Raw genomic sequence first — 18,943 nt, forward strand, 5'->3', positions numbered from 1 at the left:
GGGTGCAATCCAAGCTGGAACCGAGTGAGAGGCTCCTGCTGATAACCAGTGGGGGAAGCTTTTGGAGCAGACAGACTTCTCTGTTACAGCTTGTGGTGTGGAGCAGCAGGTGATCTGTGCAGCAAAAGGGAAAGTGGGACTCAGAGCGACCCTGTGAGTGTCTGCCTCTCCTCTCTTCTCCTGGGTGGTTTAAAGTGGTTCTCATCCTGTAGCAGTGGCAGGGTGTGACTGGTCACTGGCCAGCACTCTTCCATGTAGCCGGCCATTTGTGATGGGTGCTATCTCAGTCCTACATGCCTGCAGGGTGCAGAAACTGCAGCTGGTGTTTTGTCTGCTTGTCCTGTGGTGCCAGGTCTCACAGAGATCGAGGCAGGCTGTGGTGGCATGGCTCATGTGTCACCTGTACTGCTTTGCTGATACCAGGGGTGAGAACAGCATCTCTGAGTGCCATGGATGCTCCTGGATGATGCATAATGGGGGGGTGTGGGGATGTGTGTGAGGTGAGGATACAGGCAAATGGATTCCCCCCTAAGACCTCCCCTGCCATGAGGATGTTAGTTGCAGCCGCTGGGAGAATAGGTCTCTGCCTTTATTCACATTTGAGACGTTTTTTTTTGTACCTGGTTTTGCCTCACCAGTATGGCCAGCCCTGGACACCCAAAAGGCTGCAGTGGGGACAAGCAGCTCCATCCCCAGCTTGGCACTGGTGTAGTTTTACTACTAGATTTTAATTAATGTGGGGTGGAGCAAGGAGCTGCGGGGTAAGGAACAGCACTGTGTGTGAAACTCCTCTGTGTGATGATGCCTTGCAGCTTGCCTTCACCAGCCCATCACCACCAACTGGGAGAGCGGGAAGAGGCTGGAGAAGCTCTGGTGGGCAACACCATCTCTGCCTCAGCCTGTGCTGTCACAGCTTCTCCACCTGCCCTATCTTAGAACATCCAGCTCAGCAGCTGCTGATACCAGGGAAAGCCTTCAATCCCTGGCTCTTGCTGGGATGCTGAGGCTGCAGCAACAGAAAAAAAGGGGGAAAAAAGAAAAGGAAAAAGAAAAAAAGCCTGTTTGATAAATGTCAAAAGAAATCCAGTAATCGGCTGAAAGCAATTTAGTGAGCCATGTAACCGCCCTGGGCTCGCCATTTTCCTTTATTCATTTATCATGGGGAGGGCTTTGGCCAAAATACACAAAGCGGAGAAATTGTTGACATGTGGGGCCCTAGCAGAGCAAATCCTTCATCCTCCTCCCCCTCCCTACTGCACACAAACTAACTTTTGGGGAGTTGTTTATTTAAGGACTGCAGAGCACTCGGTGCTCTTTGAACCCAAATGCCTTGGGAGCAGGGCTGGCCACCACCTTCCCTCCTCCTGCCATGGCCCAAGTGTGGGCAGGCTGTTTGCTGCTCTTGGGAAGTACCTGCTGGTGGTGAGGAGCTGAGCTGCATGGTGTTCTCAGGACCTGTTCTGCTTCTACCTCCCCGAACCCCTAAAATGTGGTACCAGTGTCTTGCGTGGGCATTGTGTAATTGGTCAGAGAGGGTGGGTGACGGTTTTGGAAAGTTTGTGTTGTTTTTTGGTCTTCTCAGATCTGGCTAAAAGAGCCATAACAACACTGGTTTCAGTTCTCTATCCATACAGCCCAAGGACCTGCAAAGACCTGCCCACCCTGCACCAGTTGGTGCTGAGCTCCCTTGTGCCTTCCTAGTGGCCAGGCTGCAGCTATCTCTGCTGGCCATGGCAACAGGCAAACAGTTCTTTTGGGATGCATGCACCCTGGGGGACACACCAACCAAGAACTACCTGTCCCAAGGTTGTTCCTCATTTTGACTTTATTTTAAGAAAAAATAAATGATGAAGTTCACAGCAGGACAGTTCAGGTTTCCCTGTGTGTGGTCCTTGCCTCTGCCAGGCTGCAAACAGTCCAGTGCACAAGGTGAGCAGGGCAATCCTTCCTCCTGTGCCCTTCCAGCAGCCTCCAGTCCTCCTTCCTGCTGATTTGTTTTTAATCTTGGTGCACCTGGTTCTGTTGCCACCTGAATGAAGAGCAGCAAGGAAAGTTTCCTACTCCCTCCGGTCCAATCCAAGGTGGGGAATCATTGCAGCTGAAGCACAGAGCTGCTTGGGAGGTCTGGCAGAGGTATCTGTTCATCAACTGAGGCTACGGGCAGGGATGGTCACTGGAGTCTGTGGCAGTCCATTACTGCTGGAGGGGGCTGTGTGTCCACTAGGATGATGCCTATCCAAGTAGTTCCTTGGTCTTTGCTGCCAGCAGCTTGTCCATCTCTGCAGCAGTGCTGTCTGCCATTTGCTGAATCTGTGGTGACACAGTACAAGCCTAAGTCATACGTCAGAGTTTAAAGGGAAAGGACTGACTGGAGCATCTCCTGAAACAAAGCCCAAAATAAGCTTCCTGGGGGCTCTCACCAGCCCTGTGATTGTGTTAGTGTGCATCTGTAACAGTAAGGGCATGGACTGGTCTCTGGAGAGAGACACACAGCACAAACCTTTGGCTGAGCTTCACAAGTGACTTGGTCAGGTCCTTGTTTTAACAAAGTAACCTCAGGGGAAGGCAGAGTTGAAGACCTCATGGTATTTGCACCAAAGAGAGGGCTCCTGCAACCTTCCTGCTATTAGAACAACCAACCAAGAGCACAGCCTTAATGCACACTAGGAATTTATTCATTGAGTAACAGATCTGTTTACTTCTTGTAAAAAGAAAGGAATGGAGATTGTTAAAGCCCTGTCCAGGCATGAGGTCTCCTTGGCAACACGGGATGGACATGGCAAGTGTGTAAAGGGGATCAAAATGTGCATGCACTTATGTGAGTGAGTGTGGAGAAAGGCTGGAGCACATCAAGGGGGTCTGTGCACCAGTTCTATGGGATTGATTCAGATGCACTCACTCCCAGGGTCTGAGGTATACACTGATGACCTTTCCTCGTGATGAAAAACTTGGGCACAAGTGAAAACGAGACTTGAGACACTACCTCTGCAAATGCAGAAAACCATCTGTCTGCTCTGGGAGAGCTGCTTCCCAACAGGATTCAGTTACAACAGCGTGGCCATTTTTCCTGCTTGCACGAATGCTCTGTATACCAGTGTTTATTTTTGTGAGCACACAGAGAACTGTCCTGAAGCATTTGCAATGTATCTAACTTTAGCTGTTAATAAACAAACAGCTAAAAAGTAATGGCCTGCCTTCAGAGGCATCAATTCAGCGAAACACTTAGGCTTGTGCCTGAGTTTATGCCCAAGTAATTGACTTTAGTGACATCTGCTCTCAGGGAATTAGGCATGTGCTTAAGTATTTTCCTGAATTGGAGCCAAAAACTCCTAACAGAGATAATCTTGCTAGCCTTTTCATTAATAACAAACTGGAGCAATCCTCCTTAACACCAGCTGTTTTGCTGTGGCCAGCACTGTGGAAATGGTGGTGAAGCTATGGCTGTGGGTTGTTCTGCTCCTCAAGTTCAGCTGGTTTGTGCAACAGCACAAGAGCTTTTGGGGGACCTTTTTTTTGTCCTTTGTCATCTTAAAATGGTTCATATTATAAATCTGGCATTGAGCTTGAAGCCCCAGATCTCACAAACATAAAAAGCAAAACCACCAGCCATTGCTGACTCCAAACATTCAGCTCAGGGCCACCCACTCCCCAGCTGGAAAATCTCTGAAAAGTGCTAGAGATTTGTCAGCAAGGGTTGGGACAAATGCACCACTGAGCTGTGAAATATCATAATATGGCAGAAGGAAAAAAAATTACCTGCTTTTCTAGCAGCCAGATGGTATCTTCAGACACTTTGCTCTTGAACTTCTTCACCTGGTTGATGCTTTTGCTTCGCACCTTTCTCAGGGCTTCTTTGGACTTGTTGGTGGACTGCTTGGCAAGCTTGGCCAGGCTCTCCCTGTGTTCTCTTGTTACCCTAGCAGCAAGGGGAAATAAAAAAACACCAAAAGGAAAAACAGGGTCATGTGTAGCAGAGCCAGATTTAATTTCCAGGGGTAAATGCAGTGATCCTCTCTGCTGTCATGTCCCAGCCCATACAGAGCTGCCATGCAGCACCAAACCGGGCTGCACAGAGAGACCTAAGAGCTTGCTTTCTGTGGAGGCCCTGTGCTGCAAGGGCAGAGGGACTTAACAGCTCAGGGGGTGTCTTTCGTCCTGCTTTGGTCCACCTGAGCAAATTGGCCACCTCTGCGCAGCATGACCAGGGCAGCACACCCCAGTGATGCACATCTTGACCCTAGAATGGAAAGCTTCCAGCACAGCCCTAGGCTGACTGAATTCTTTCATAGTTGTTACTGCAGTGCCTGGAAGTCATGCTGAAACGTTCACACTTTCCTCTTCTCTGCTGCCAAAGTACTTGCAGCAAAGAGGGAAAATCCTGCTCCAGAGCTGCAAAGTGTAATACTGCAAAGCAGAGAGGAAACCTCCATCCCTTCCCAAACTCAGTATCATCTCCCTGTTGTGGAAGAACCTGAATCTGAAAGCTACAGAGCCTATGTTTCATTCAACCTTAGCCCAGCTCAGAGCGACCAGGCTCTTCCACCAAGACAACGTGAACGCCCAGTTTGACATGACATAGCTGCCCACAGGTAACTCAGCTCAGGAGAACTTCAGCTCTACCTTTCCCTCTGATGTGGGGCAAGTTGGAAAATACTGAACTTTCCATCCCAAGCTAAAAACTGCAGGCAATGAGGGGGTCTGACTATCCGTAGTAAGGCACAGGAACGGCTGACCTGTCACCTCAGCTCTGGTGATGCTCCAGCACCTACAGCTGATCACTGTCAACGTCAACTGCTGGAGCTTAACAACAGTATTTTAATTCTTTTCCTGGCTCTTGAAGCCTCCAGGCCACCTCGGGAAGGGAAAAGCACAGCGCAGCTACTGCAAAAGGAACGTTTCACAGCGAGCTTCAGAAACTGCCTGCAACAGTCTGGGTCACCAGAGCGCCAAGGCCAAGATCTTCCTGCAGAGAGCTCAGGAAACGTGGGGTGGGGGCTCCCAGGGCTCCCGGTGTGGTTGCGTTACGGGCAGGCTGGCAAGGCACGGTCGGACCCTTGGCCCTCCCCGAACTCATGCTCAGCCCAGCAAGGCACCCGCACGCCGGCACCGTCCCTCGGCAGCCAGGTCGCTGGCAGCAGAGCTCTGCAGAGGCGCTGGGCCCTTGCCAGTTATCTTTAGCTCAGAGTGCAAGAGGGAATAGGCTTCCCAGAACTGGTTAGCAATTACAGGAATTTGGGAATCGCTGGAAAAGATGACAGACCTTGAGAGGAGCAGCTCAGCCCCAGCATGCACGGTGCCCCCTTGGTGCCCCTGGCCCATCCCGCTCCCTGCTGAAGGGCAGCAGGAGGGAGATGGCCAGTGAATGTCATGTGTGGCAAGTGGCTTCTGGTTAGCGCAGGCTGGAGCCTGGACTGAAGGCCTAATTAGATGTGAGTGGGGTTACTGGTGGTTTCCTCCGCGTCCCAACACCGATGCCTTCAGGGCTTCTCCTGTTCGAGCTCCTCAGCCGGAGGTCCCACGGCACATGCGAAACCAGCACAGCCGGCTCACAAGCAGAGGTCTGGCTGAGGTCAGATTCTCAGGCAGCTTTTTCTGGGGGGGTGGGGAGTCTCTCCCGACCGCTAAACGTGGAGGAGGGAGCTGGAAATCTCTCCCATCTCCTGCTGGGTGGCGAGAAGAGCTGGCCCGCAGCGGGGCTGCCTCAGCCCTGGGAGCCCCAGCTCGCCGTCAGCCGCCTGCCTCCTCGCTCCCGCTCAGCCCCTTACAGCCGAGCCGCGGCTATCTCTCGCCTGCTTGGGGCTGCCGAGCCTTTAAGGAAATGTTTTTGTTTATGCAGCGCTGCCAGATTTCCTATGCTTCTTGGCACGGGGTCACAGCTTTCATGCCTCCTTGTCTGTCTTTATTAACACCAATTTCTTTTTATCACTGCGCAGCGCTGCGGAGTTTCTCAGCGGGTTTTATGTTCCAGCCAGACTGTGTGTAAATTCTCAGCAATGCTACCAGCAATGCCAGAAATGGACACTTTTTCAAGCAGATGCTGTTTCTGGTTAAGGAATCCATCAACACGAGCCAGGCCCACGGTTTCTAAGGACAATTGTTGAACCCTGCCCCCAAATCTGGGGCTTTTAAGCTGTTCTTAGATGTTTTCTTTTCTGTCTAGTAACCATCGCCCATACAACTCTCTTTAAAGCTAAAAAAGGTGTGATGTGAACATGGGAAAGGGATGCCAAAGTGGAGAATAAGGAAAAGGTCCCTGCCTGGCATCTATTCTGCCCTCCCCTGTAGCTCGGGAAGCAGTGGACTCAAGTCTTGCTGCTCCCCTGGGAACTGTCCTGCCCTGGGAGGACAGAGGCTGGAGACTGCCATGTCAGGGTGTAGAGAAATACACATCAACCCATGGGTAACATCTCCTCTTTTTCTGTTTCCCTCAGCAACCAGCAGTTTAAGCACTGCAGCCCTTGGATGCTCCTCTCCCCATACCCGCAGCGAGCACAGCGCAGGGCACAGCTCGCCCGGAGACGTTCATGCGGGTAAGAGTAATTTCTGTATCTCAAATGCTAGGAATTTCCTGTGAACGAGAGGGATCAGTTAAAGGAAAGTAGGCTTAACTAAACACTCTGCATGCATAATTGCAGATAAACACAGGGTGCAACATACATTGCTCAACAAAACCATGCAAGAGACTTCTGACAACGAATGATCCATGAGCAATGCAGCTCAGAAACAGCTTTGGGTTTGGTGTTTTGTTTTTAAATGATTTTTTTTGAGTCCTTTCTCCTCATAGTAGGTATCTTTGCATATTTCTTAAAGGGCAAAGGGGAAAAAAAAGCTCACAATGAGTCATTAAACTTTCAAATGAGTCATCTGGCTTTCAGTAAAGCATGTGTAAAAATATTACTAATTTACAAACAATATCCAGTGTAACACAATGGGTCCAAAAAAGATGAATCTAAAAATGAGGCAATACCATAAAAGACACAAGGTCAGGTCAAATTCGGCCAAGAGATTAACCAATACAAATGTTCCCATAGCTGGTTTTCTTCTCCTCCCCTCCCCCCCCCCTTTTTTTTTCCTCTTTAAGCCCTCAGAGAATACTTTTCATACAAATAAATATTGCCTATGCAGTGCTAGCAACACAAACAGGCAAATGCCTTAGGGAGCAGAGGGGATCCTAGCAGGCAGCAGAAGTAAACAGAAATGAACTCAGTGTATTTTTTCTGTTAAAGCTGTGATGCAAAAACTAAACTAACACAATAAATACTGAAAAGTAAACTTCATTTTCAAATGCTCAGTTGAAACACTTCTAAGCACTGAGGCATAGCTGGACCTGCATAAGGCACAATATGATGCATGTGTGTCCAGCCAATAAGTCAGACTCAGAAAGTACTTTTAACAACAGGTAAAGACAATTCTGGTTTGATTTTACTTTTATTGTGCCTCCTTGTGAAAGAACAATTCCTGCAGAAACATTGCCTCTTCATTTCTGCTGTGCTCACTCATTTGTACATCTGCCAGAATGTTGGCAGCATCTCTCTGTCAGATATCCTGCCATAAATGTCTTTCGAGTTGGGAGAACGAAAACTTGTGTTACAAAATTTAAAGAAATAATCCAGAGATAAAAATTTAATAGATTATTAAAGAGAGGCCTCAAGCAGAATTTTCATTATTTCTGACCCATCTTTGCATTAGAAGTTTGGAAAGGTTGAAACTGTCTTTTTTGCTAAGTCAGTCAAACTCAGACTCACTCCAGCGTGGGTAAGCAAACAGGACACAAGGTGCCAGCAAGGGCAGACTGCAGGGCCTGTCCCCAAGCTAAAAATCATTTCAGCTCCAGACCCTGAGAGCAAGGGCCCATGAGCAGCAACCCTGGCACACCAGAGGGATGAGGGAGCACAGCGGACTCCTTTTTGCTCTGCAGCACTGCAGAAGACAGTGACAGACCATATGCGTTTGTTTTAAAAACACTGTTCTTTTAAATATTGGGATTTGCAGTTTTGGAGTTTCCTCCCCTGCAATTCATATTCAAGGAAGACCCAAGTGCCCATTAACAATCAAACCACTGTGCAGCAACCCAGGAGCCTCAGCAATTATGAAGATAATGGTGCCCTCCTCCTTTGCTGCCTCCTCTCCTGAGGAATGGGGGAAGGGCAGGGAGCATGGGGAAAAGAAAATCAGCAAATAGAATGATAATGTCATTCCCTCTCACTGACAGCAACAGAAAGCTGTAATTAGACTTCTCTGATCAAAATGCTAGATAAAATTTCACAGAATATCTGAAGTAAATCTAAAGCACAAGAAAGCCTTGGTTCATCTTCACTGAGAAGTCACCTGCTTGTAAAACACAGCGAACGCGCAAGGTGTAGGGAGGCACAGGCTGTGCCTTTACCCTTGGTGGGAGTTTTTGCAGCACCCCAGGGTGTGAGATCACCTACATCCACATCTACCCAAGGTACTCAGGGGGCAAGCACTCAGAAGTGTTGTATTTTTTACCACCCAAACCTGGGCAAAGCAACACTATAACCCTGGTTACAAGCTGTGTCTATGCTAGTGAGCTGCCCAGCACAGTACGAGCAGAGCTGCTGGAAGGTCTTGCTCCATGCAAGGTCCAGCCTGGTGCCAGGGACCGATCACATGTGCACAGTAGGGGGTCACTTGGGGCATTCGTTGAGGGTATCTCTCTAGTTTCAACTGAAAGGAATCTCGTCCACAGGTAGAGAACCCAGCGTGCTGCAGCCCAAAACATGCTAAACAGGGATCATTCAGATTGCTTTAAAAGTGCTCTTCTGATCCAAACTGAAGCATTAGCACCTGCCTTGTCCATAAGCTAGGTGATGCCTGTGATGGGTGAAGGAAGGATGCTCAGACCTCGATCAGGAGCAGCCTGCTCTTTTATCAGTCTTATACCAAAAATTCCATGCAGCTGTCAGTGACATAATGTGTATCATACAAGGAGGAGGAGAAATTTTTAGCCAAAGCCATTAATTTCTTCCCTCCTTATCTTCCTACTTCCTTTTAGTGTTCTCTGCAGCAAGGTGCTACTCACTCCTAATACTTTTGGCTCACTGCTGCATTACTGCTGCTGTAGACAGGTGTAATTCAAGGAATTTACAGCAAGGCAGCAAGGAATCAGCCCTTGAATTAAGGCAATACAGCTTCAAAAACCTTTGGCTGTCTCTTGCAGAGTGCTGAAGCCAGCTAGACTCAAGTTTCCTCTGAAGAGAGAACAGTAAGACCAAAAATTAGATTCCAAAATGTGGTGACTTATTGCTCAGGCACTTAGAAGAGCTTCCACCAGACACTTTTAGGGGCTCAGATATATTCTGAAGCTGCAATACAGCTCTGTGGAAAGCAGCTGCAGCATGATGTAAAAGCAGTCATGCATGCACACCCTCTGAAGGGCACTTACTGCAACCTATCTTGCATGATGATGAACTCGAGCAGCCTTCAATACTCACTTAGGAATCGGCACCCGAATTATTGTCCCGTCCATTTCTGGGTTCAGGTTCATGCCACTGTCCCTTATAGCCTTCATGGCTGCAGCTGTGCTCTGTAAAACAGATCAAAAGGTAAAGGGAATTAGGAAATAATCATTCCCATATGCCAGAACTCTGTCAATAGTTGGCAATCCATCTCCACGGAACATGGAAACATTTACTTCTGTTACCAGTAAGATCAGGAAGTTACATTGGTGCAGAGAGCTTTGATCAAACCGAATGGGAAACTACGGCTGCGCTTGGTATTGGGGTAGGGGGGCACGAAGGGGGAGCAGAGAGGAAGGGAAGCAACAACAAAAGAAAACTGTTCTGCTTATTTGAAACTATTTGAATGGTTCGAGGCAACGCAGAGTGAAACCGCAATAAATTCCCAAGGCATAGCCTGACTGTGGCGAAGGAGATGAAAGATTCTGAGCATTCAGAAATTCCAGTTGAATGTTTCCCACTAGAAATCACACAGTGCCAAATGAGAAACGTTAACTAACTTAACCACTTCAGCACTACAGCCTAACCACATTACATCAGGGCAGTAGCAGCTGACTGAGAAAGACTGCCTGTGCCCAGCTCTGTGTTTATTTTACAGCTTATTACTCAGGATTAACTTCTCCAAACTCCCCCACTGCTGGCAGACACTCTGCTTGCTTAAAAGGTAGGATGCATAGGTTTGCTTGGTTAAGTGCAAAGTGATTAAGCAGCTTCCTTTCCCATCCTAGGGCACTGGTGTGCCTCTACAGTGTCAGCCTTTATGGGTAAAGTGAAGTTTTGCTGGGAGCTCCTGCACCACTCTGCCAGGTTGTTTTGGTCTTGATGACAACAGAAAGAAGATTGAGTGAGTCTGTGTTCTTGTGGCATTCTCTACAAGGTGCATTGCTATTTCTGATACACTTTCTCATCATAACTCCAGCTCCAGGCTGCTGCAGTAAGGCTGTATTTATGGAGTCTAGCTTTTGTCAGCTGAGGCACACAACTAAAGCTCTGCGTATTTGCTTAGGTCTTCAACGCGTGACATCCCTGAAGGAAATGAATGCTCTGCTAGTGCTTGGTAAAACATCACTGCTGTCCTCTAGAACACAACAAGGGCAGAGAGAATGTAACCAAGATGATCTCAGCACATGAGGAATGTAAATGTGTTATTCTATGGACAGTGCTTGCTCTGTAGGAAGGAAATGCTCAGTAAAAGCTGTGTTGTTTAGCTACGCTGGAGGAGACAAGGAAGGGGAAAACATTGCAATATTGCCCCCATGCTCTTTCAGCCCATGCTGTGGCTAAAAAACATACTGTTCTTTGGATTTATAATGCTCTGGCAAACAACATTTTGCCCTGCAAGTAATTTTTTATTATTTTATTTCCCAGATTCTTCAGGCATTTATATTTGCTTTTCAGTGCCACAAAGTATTGAGTACATGCTGTAAACAATGGCTTCAAGTAAACGTGTCTGTAACGGCTAGAAAGAGTTCAATCTGTCCATGGAAATGTTATGGTATAAAACAGCTGCATGGAAGGAAACAGTTCTAGCTCAAATTCAGATGAACAATGGCCCTTAGGCTTAGAAAGCAAGTGTAGGCAATGCTACATAAGAGTGATACTAAAATTCTCACATGCTCTTTCTCAGCCTGAGCTCCTGCTTGAACATAAGCTAAGTCATGAAATGACTTCTCAGGTCCTGTCAGCTCCAGCACTACAAGGGACCTCAGTGCATACACTGATGAGGGGCCTTCATTCTTCAAAACCATTACACATGCTGGGTACACTTTAAGAAACACTTAGGCATCAAGTGCCTTACATTGACCTCCTCTGAGACTTTGCTGACTTAATTATTTGGGGAAAACCTTTGCAAAATAAATAGAGATAAGCTCTGGCAAACCTCCAGCCCTGGAGGGTGATGAATAGCTAACCCTGCAGTCATTACTGCTCCTCTCTGCCTGGCTCTGGCTGTGTGAGCCTACTGCAGAGGACCACTACTGCTTGATCCTGAAGCAGGGATCAGATTTGCTGCCTCATTTAGGGGCAGGTCTAACTAAGGCTCTTAAAAAAAATCAAGGGAACTTGGCTCAAGATACCGAATTTGGATTGCGATCTGCAGGTGCTGCCAAGGGTGTTCACCAGCTTAGTGAGCTCAGCCTGGCCCAGTCAGGCCCTATGACAGCAATGAGCTCAGGTCCAGCTCAGCCCTTCCAGGCTTTGCAGAAAATTGTTGGCTACATCAGCAGCTTCTTCCATGAGCTCTCAGAGGGAGTCACCAGCCCTGGTGATAAGTAAACAAGTTTGAGGAGCTTGATGGTATTCTCAACAAACTACATTTCTTGTTCTGTGCATGGCCACATCTTCATATGGAAGAGAAATGACACAAATACAGTGGGGCAGATGCAGCATTGCTTCCACGTGTGTCATCCAGGCGAACCAAAGGAGACTGTGTGTGCACTCAAGACTCCCGAGTGCTGTGAAAGCAGAGGAAATGCAGACAGCTGGCAGCGCACAATTTATCCAGGTAGCTAGTCTACAGCATGCTCAGTGCTGCTTTTCAACCATGCTTTTGCAGGTTCAACTGAGGGGAAAAACAGTTCCCAGAGAAAACCCCTCAGATTGTGATATTTATTGGATATGACTCTGAGAGCAATCACAGCCTCTTGCCTGACCCTGTGCCATGGCAGGTGAAATGCTCTCTGCACCAGGCAAGGCTGGAGAGTCACTCACCCTGAGCAGTCATCAGCAAAACACCACTTCTGTTTCGTGTCAGTCACAAAGTGACTCACAGCCTGGCCCCAGCTCTCAGCTCTGCCAGGCTTGACCTACTTTGTCTGAAAGTTTCTTTGCTCACCATCAACCTGTTTGCTCCTATGGTAATTACCTCCTCTTGCTGCCAGTAACATGTCCTTACCTCTGGAAAATTGGTCATGTTCACTATAATGAGCTGCGGTGACTTCTGCGAGATCTGGCCCAGCTGGTTCAGTGGAAACTTCCCCTCTTGTGTCATCACGATTATGTGATCAAGGGCCCCTCAAAAGAACCAAACACAGGGGAATTTCAGTACCACAAAGCAGTGCGCAGCAATGCTGAAGAAAAATGCCTATGCAGTGTCCCACTTCCCTTCTGGTACACCAAATAGAGATGTTACAAAAGAAGTAAACCCATGTTTATTCAGACTTCAGGTGCTGTTTGTGCTCAGGCATCTCCTGTGGTATTTGCAAACTAAATATTTCAATCTTACTCTAAAGCACAAAACCCATGAAAACAAAACCTGTTTGTTTTTGTTACTGGAATAGGGAAACAAAGCAGGATTGGGAAGAATTCAAAGGAAATCATTATTTTCTAATTCTTAGAGCTTAAAGAAAGCCAAAATGTTGCTATAAAAATCAAGATAACTGTTGTCTTTAACTTGGCAGTGTTCTCTTAAATCCTTTTTTTTTTGTCCCCCCAGGTCCCAAGAGGAGGTGTTGTACTCTGCCTAGTTCAAAGTATTTGGTTTCTCCCTGAGCTACTCTTAATCTGCTCTCTGGTTTCTGCTGCAAACTGTTAACAGGCCAAAAGGCATGTGGGACAAGAGGTACTTTATCAGTGCAATTAAAAAAAATACCCATGGTTAAAATAAATAGTTAAGAGACTGAGCTGTGCTTTCCAGCTCCATTAAAGACTGAAGTGCCCCTGCCAGATCTGTGGTGGTGAATGATTCAAATTTGGCCATTGTTTAATGTTAAATTTTATCCCTGAAACCTGACATGGCTCAGAAATACATATGTTCAGAGTGTTATAGTAACTGTAGCTTAGTCAAATATATTCACATTTCTTCTTAAAACACAGGATTCAGTAAGTGAGCAAGGCTTGTAAAGGTCACTAACCACAAAGATGCAGCAGCAGCAGAAAAAAAAGTTTGTATATGCCAGACACCAGCCTGATGGCAATTTCCAAAAGGCTAATTTAATGGCAATTGGATTTTTCCTGCCCTACTGCACCATTAGCTGACAACCTGCTTCTTCATCACATCTGCAAACAGTTCAGTTAGACACTTTTGACATCTCCCACTTACAAAAGCTATTTCCAGGAAGCTATTAACAAAAATGGATTCTTCCTGGTCAAGCTCAGGGTGAAGGAAGGCATGAGTTGGGGATGTCAAAGTTATAGGAATTGGGTGCTCAGTGAATAAATCAATTTTAAATATATATATATATATATATTTAATAAGAGATCTGTATTCCCAGGACTGCTATCTTTATTTACAGGCAACAGAGCAGTGTACAAGAACATTACCAACCTGGTGAAGTTCTAACACAGTGTACAAGAACATTACCAACCTGGTGAAGTTCTAACACTGAGGTTTCTGCTGAAATCTTCTTTCAGAGCTTCCACCACTGCCTGCATATCTTCATTAGTTTCCTCCAAATTGATAATATCCTCAACTAGGGCAGCACTGATATTCACTTTGGCTTGACTCTGCCCTTTACCTTTAGCTGGAGATTACATGGAAAACTGATTTATATTTCTGACAACAGGCAGTTGTTGTATTAGAAAGTACAAAGAAGTTATTAACCCCTCCGTTGAGTCTAAGATGAACCAAAGTCACTGTATTTTCTAATGAATAAACAGTCCAGCACTCAAGCACAGAAGCCAAAACATATTTGCAGGTCATACTGTGTGTGCTGACCCCAGCCTGGACTGTGCAACTGGTACCAACAGCCCCAGATAATACCTTTCCCATGGGAAGGGTTAAAAATTCCCGGGCACTGTAACACCATTAGGCAAAATAGCTCTTCCAGAGCTGTGTCCTGCCTAAGGCAGGGCGATACCAGGACATGAGATAAAAGGGATAAAAGAATTTTTGGCAGCATACAGAGGGGTTAAGAATACCAAGAAATGGGCTGCCACTGTTACCTTTTTTGGTTGCTAGCTGTCTGGTGAGCAGCACCTCATGGACACACTGCCTGCAGCCATCCAGGAGCAGGGCTGAGCAGCCTGCAGGAGCCTGTGGCAGCCCTCGTGTCACAGCAAATGAAGAACGATAAAGCAGCGGTGGCAGAAGACGGAAACACCGTAGTGCCACAGCCATCCTTTACAGCTCCTCTCTACCTCACCTGGAAAAGACAAAAGGCAGGTGGTCCACTCAGCACGTTACAAGGAAACAGATCCCGGTGTTAGCTGTACCTATCAATGCAAAACGACAGTTCATCAGCGTGGGCAACGGGTCTGGGCATACTGCGGTGACCAAGGGAAGCGGGCTCGGTAGCAGCCAGCCTGTACCCCTGTACCTGTATTATATCTGTGTGGCCTTTGCACACCTGTCCAGAGGGACACAGCACTGTGGTGCAAAACTCGTGTTTGTCAAAATACCTGATATTTGCACGTCATCGGAGCAGAAACTTTCATTTCTGTCACATGAGGTTGAGGTCCCAACCTCCCCAGTACCCCTCGTGTTTATAGGGTTTATTTCTGTCTGGGCCACTCGAGGCTCCGACTTGTTACTGCAGCTGCGGCGCCGCTATGCTCACGGCTGCAGAAAGACAGGCGGAAAGCTCGGTTCCATCAGCCGAGCGCACGGAGGCTGACTGCCGTGGGGGCGGGGAAGCTGCCACTGCCGGGATCGGCCTTGCCCTGCTCCCCGCCGCTCCGAGAGATGGCCCCAGGGACACCCACACTCGGTGCTCGGTTACAAGGGACACTCGCCCCCTGCTCCCCAAGCTCGGCGGGAGGACCCCGCCGCGACCTCGGGCGCTGGAGTGCTGCCAGCTCCTCCCGCCCCGGGCACTGTGCCCGCCCCGAGCCCCGCCCCGGAACAAGACTCCGCCCTTCGCTGGCCCCGCCCCTCAGCTTCCTCTAGCCCCTCCGGCGGCGCTGGCCTGTCCCGGCCCCGCCCGCCTCGGCCTGCCGGCTCTCTCCCGGTGCTCCACGGAGAGAGGGGCTGCTCCGCCCGCCAGGCCGCGCCGGGCCGTGTCGTGCACCGGGGGGCAGTGAAGGGGAGGGGGCGGCAGGTACCTGCGCCCTCGCTTACCCGAGCGCAGCCCCGAGCGCTTCTGCAGCGTCATCAGCCCGCGCCACGCCGTTACGTCACAACGCGGCGCCAAGGGCGGGGCGAGGCCTGCGCGACGAGGGAGCGGCCGCGGCCTGCGGGTCCCGCGGTGTCATGGTGAGTGTGGCCTCGGCCCGGCCAGCCCTTCCCCTGCCCCAGACCTCTACCTCTGCCCGCTCTCATTGGTGCCCTCTGCAGAGCCATGGAGCCGGGGCGCCAGACGCTGCCGCTGGAGAACGCCTCCATCTTGTCCGAGGGCGCGCTGCAGGACGGGCACCGGCTCTGGATCGGTAACCTCGACCCCAAGATCACCGAGTGAGTGACGTTGTGCACAGCACTGCACCTCCCGCTGCTCCCCGGTATTCTTACCAGCTGCCCCACCTGCCCTGCTCCCCCCCGCGACGCCTCCTTCCTCCCGTCACCCCCCTCCAGCAGCGGTACCGCCCTACCAGTGCTGTTACTCCCATCCCTGGGCCGTGCTCCTCCTGCATCAGCAGCTCAGCACAGCTGGACAAGGCTTCATCTCCCTTCCCTAGTGCTTGCCCCTGCCAGACCTTGTTCTACCCTGACACTAGCAGTCCCCAGAGCCCCAGTGTTACGTCCCAGCGTTAGGTCCTAGTGTTTGCCATGCTCCAGTCCTTGACGCTGGGGGGTCTGCAGGGTGTTGAACGCGGGACAGTTTGGGGATGGTTGCCCACTCCAGCAAATTTGCCATCTGGTCTCAACTCCAGTAGCACTGAGTGAGAAGCCTCTTGTCTGCCAGGTGCTGCTGCCTGGCAGTAGGTGGCATGAGGGATAGGGGGTGTGTGATGGTGGGGTGGTGCTGTATGTGTGGGGTGTATATGTGGTGTGCCCTGAGGACTGTGCTGGCCCCACAGAGGCTGGGGACTCAGAGACAGGCACCTAACTACAGAGATTGGGAACAGTCTCGTTTTGTAGACTATAGAATTGTTAGAATTTCAGGCTCAAAACTTTCAGGATGAGCAGGAGCTTTGTTTTGTTGTTTGTGTGGTGTTAGCAGTGGCACGTAGGTTAAACAGAGGAGAGTTACTCACTTGAGTAAACGTGTAGTAATGAGGCAGGGCTTGGTGTGGCTGCCTGCCTGTGGTGGATAAGTGCAAAAATGAAACGTGTGTATTGGTGTTTCTTGTTTTCTCCAGACTACCTTCTGAGCAAACATAATAAGCGAACTAAATTGTGGAGGAAACATGCCTTGCAGTCCAGTATTGGATAATGTGTTGAGAAACCAATAGGTTCTATAAAAAGCCACAAATAAAACCAGTTTAGGGATTATACACATGCAAAAAACAAGCATGTTTTGATTTAACTACTGGATATGTCATGGCATACATTTTCTTCCTGCTGCTTTTTGTGTGTATGTGCAGGTACTAGGTTTTTGTTCTGAATGTGGCTCATCTTAACTGCAGTTTTCTAATAGCCTCTAAATGGAATCATTAATGCATTATGCTTTTCAGCCATTCAGCTTTAGGTGGTTTCTGCATCAATTACTGTTTTTATCCCACAGATATGTTACTCTGGTTTGTCCATATTCACTGACCATGTGAAATTAGATGCAAGAGTTCTTAAGAGTGTTGTTTGCAGGGTCCTTAAAGATTCAGGACAGTGGGTTGGTGTGAGGACAGGAGGAGTTGGTGTTTGTGAAGGCATGAGTTCCTCCACTTCCTTGGGTGGCTGCTAGTGGTGTTTTTGAAGACCCTTTCAGTCTAGGTTCTCTGAATCTAAGTCATACAAATAATAGCTTTATAGGGCAAAATGTACTTTTCATAGCATGAGTGAAATGAGTTTTATAGGCTTCAGTCAGTTCCTTGCATGGGCAGGCTCTTCCTATTCCAATAATCTATTGCAGCAGCATGAATTCACCAGCTGATATGTGGGACTTGGGTAGCAGGGCAGCCTTGCTGTTGGGGACTCTGTCTAGAGCACTGTCACAGCTGCAGACAAGGAGCTTCATTCTCCAGCATTATCAAAGCCAGAGTGCTTCCTGCTATTAAGTGTTTAAAGCTTGCCTAGGGATGACAGTGCTTGTTGCTTGCTTCAGGCTTTATAATTCTGTGTCTTGCTTTATGTTTTGCTTTGAAGATGGCTGTTCTCTCCTGCAAATCACACTGCAATCTCCATTTCCTTGTGAATGAATAAGAGAGGAGGAAACTTTCTTTTAAGACTTTCTCAGTATAGAGACAGAATGTGGTTCTGTGTCAGGTCAGTAAGGTTCTGTAAATCATCTTGACTCCCTCCTTTCTTTCCCTGAGAGCTTGCATCACTGCTCATAGTTGCTCATGTGAGTGATCCCTGTTGACATTAATAATGACATGACTAAAGCCATACACCTGGAAACAGAAACACCTGTTTCTTTGTTAGCTGCTTTATTCTGATTTTTAAACGGCTGCCTCTGCAATCTCTGGTGGAGATAATGTGTGAGATGTAGACAAAGAGTAAAGAATTGTTGGTAAGGTTAATAACTGGTTGTAGCTTTCTTGAGCAGAAATGAGTTCAGAAAGTCTTGAATTAATCAAAGACTTCCCTTTGGAGAGCAGCCTATAGCTGCAATCAAGTGCTGGGGTGTTAATGGGTAATGTACGCCTTGGAGCACAAGCTGCAGCGATAGGAATTTATAGATGTAGGGCTGCCTGCAAGTTGATGACTTAAGAGGTTATTGCGCATGCTGGGTAACTGTGGCTCAAATGGGAGTCCTGAACATACCTTATGAACTGAGGTATGGTGTCTTCTGGTGAGGCATTCCTCCTTAGCAGTAGTTTGTTTGGATGACCCCTTGTATCTGGCATCCTTAGAAGGACTGTGGAAGTGTTGGGAGTCTGAGTGTGTTCCTAGCAGCTGAAAGTGAGTTGGCACCACAGTTGTTTGTGGCACAGGACAGTGTTCACCGGGCACTTCTGATGCTAACTGATCCCTACCACAGCAGTGCGTGAGATGAGCAGCAGATGATTGGCTCTGCATGTGGTGTCACTGAGTAAGGGAGCTTTGGAGTCCCTCTATCAGCATGAGCAGAGCCTGGTGCATCATTTGTCTTCCAGTGCAGTTGGGCAGGACATGTGCTGTGGCACAACAGTTTGTTCACATCACCTCTGAACGCTCCTGTGCTGGGGAGAAAAACTAATCCTTTAGTTGTCACAGAATCACAGAAACATGCAGGTGGGAAAAGACCCTCAGAATCTCCAATCACTATCCCTGCTTTACAAGGTTCACTCTAAACCATATCCCCAAGCACCACATCCAAAGGATTTAAAAGCATCCAGGGTTGGTGACTCCACCAGCTCCCTGGGCAGCACATTCTGTGAAAAAAAGCTTCCTCGTGCCCAGTCTAAATCTACCCAATTGCAGCTTGAGGGTCTTGTTCTATCACTAATTACCTGTGAGAAGAGACCACCCGCAGCCTCTCCACAATGTTGTAGACAGCAGTGAGGTCTCACCT

General features: G+C 48.3%; 2 protein-coding genes and 1 long non-coding RNA gene across 4 annotated transcripts in view; 2 read left to right on the forward strand and 1 right to left on the reverse strand.

The window, feature by feature from the left end:
- LOC135190275 (uncharacterized) lies at positions 1 to 13,142 on the forward strand. The gene is made up of 3 exons (XR_010308469.1): positions 1 to 153; positions 6,432 to 6,530; positions 12,913 to 13,142. It is a non-coding gene; the product is annotated as an uncharacterized LOC135190275 (long non-coding RNA).
- On the reverse strand, positions 1,808 to 15,528 carry MRRF (mitochondrial ribosome recycling factor). Of its 2 annotated transcripts, none has more exons than XM_064171454.1 (7): positions 15,475 to 15,528; positions 14,361 to 14,560; positions 13,784 to 13,939; positions 12,373 to 12,491; positions 9,456 to 9,547; positions 3,757 to 3,916; positions 1,808 to 2,310 (listed from the first exon to the last, which is right to left on the reverse strand). In XM_064171454.1, the coding sequence occupies exons 2-7, from the start codon at positions 14,533 to 14,535 to the stop codon at positions 2,233 to 2,235; spliced, it is 780 nt and encodes a 259-aa protein (XP_064027524.1). In that variant the 5' UTR covers positions 14,536 to 14,560; positions 15,475 to 15,528; the 3' UTR covers positions 1,808 to 2,232. The 2 variants fall into 2 exon arrangements, with proteins under 2 accessions (XP_064027524.1, XP_064027523.1); XM_064171453.1 differs by lacking the exon at positions 15,475 to 15,528 and adding an exon at positions 14,817 to 15,090.
- Positions 15,520 to 18,943, forward strand: part of RBM18 (RNA binding motif protein 18) — a 12,856-nt gene continuing 9,432 nt past the window's right edge. The window contains exons 1-2 of the mRNA XM_064171455.1: positions 15,520 to 15,609; positions 15,691 to 15,807. Of these exons, the coding sequence (XP_064027525.1) occupies positions 15,695 to 15,807 (113 nt within the window). The 5' untranslated portion in view covers positions 15,520 to 15,609; positions 15,691 to 15,694. The remainder of the gene's footprint in view (positions 15,610 to 15,690; positions 15,808 to 18,943) is intronic.

This window comes from Pogoniulus pusillus, chromosome 35 (assembly GCF_015220805.1).
Source record: "Pogoniulus pusillus isolate bPogPus1 chromosome 35, bPogPus1.pri, whole genome shotgun sequence".
Classification (NCBI taxonomy): Eukaryota; Metazoa; Chordata; class Aves; order Piciformes; family Lybiidae; genus Pogoniulus; species Pogoniulus pusillus.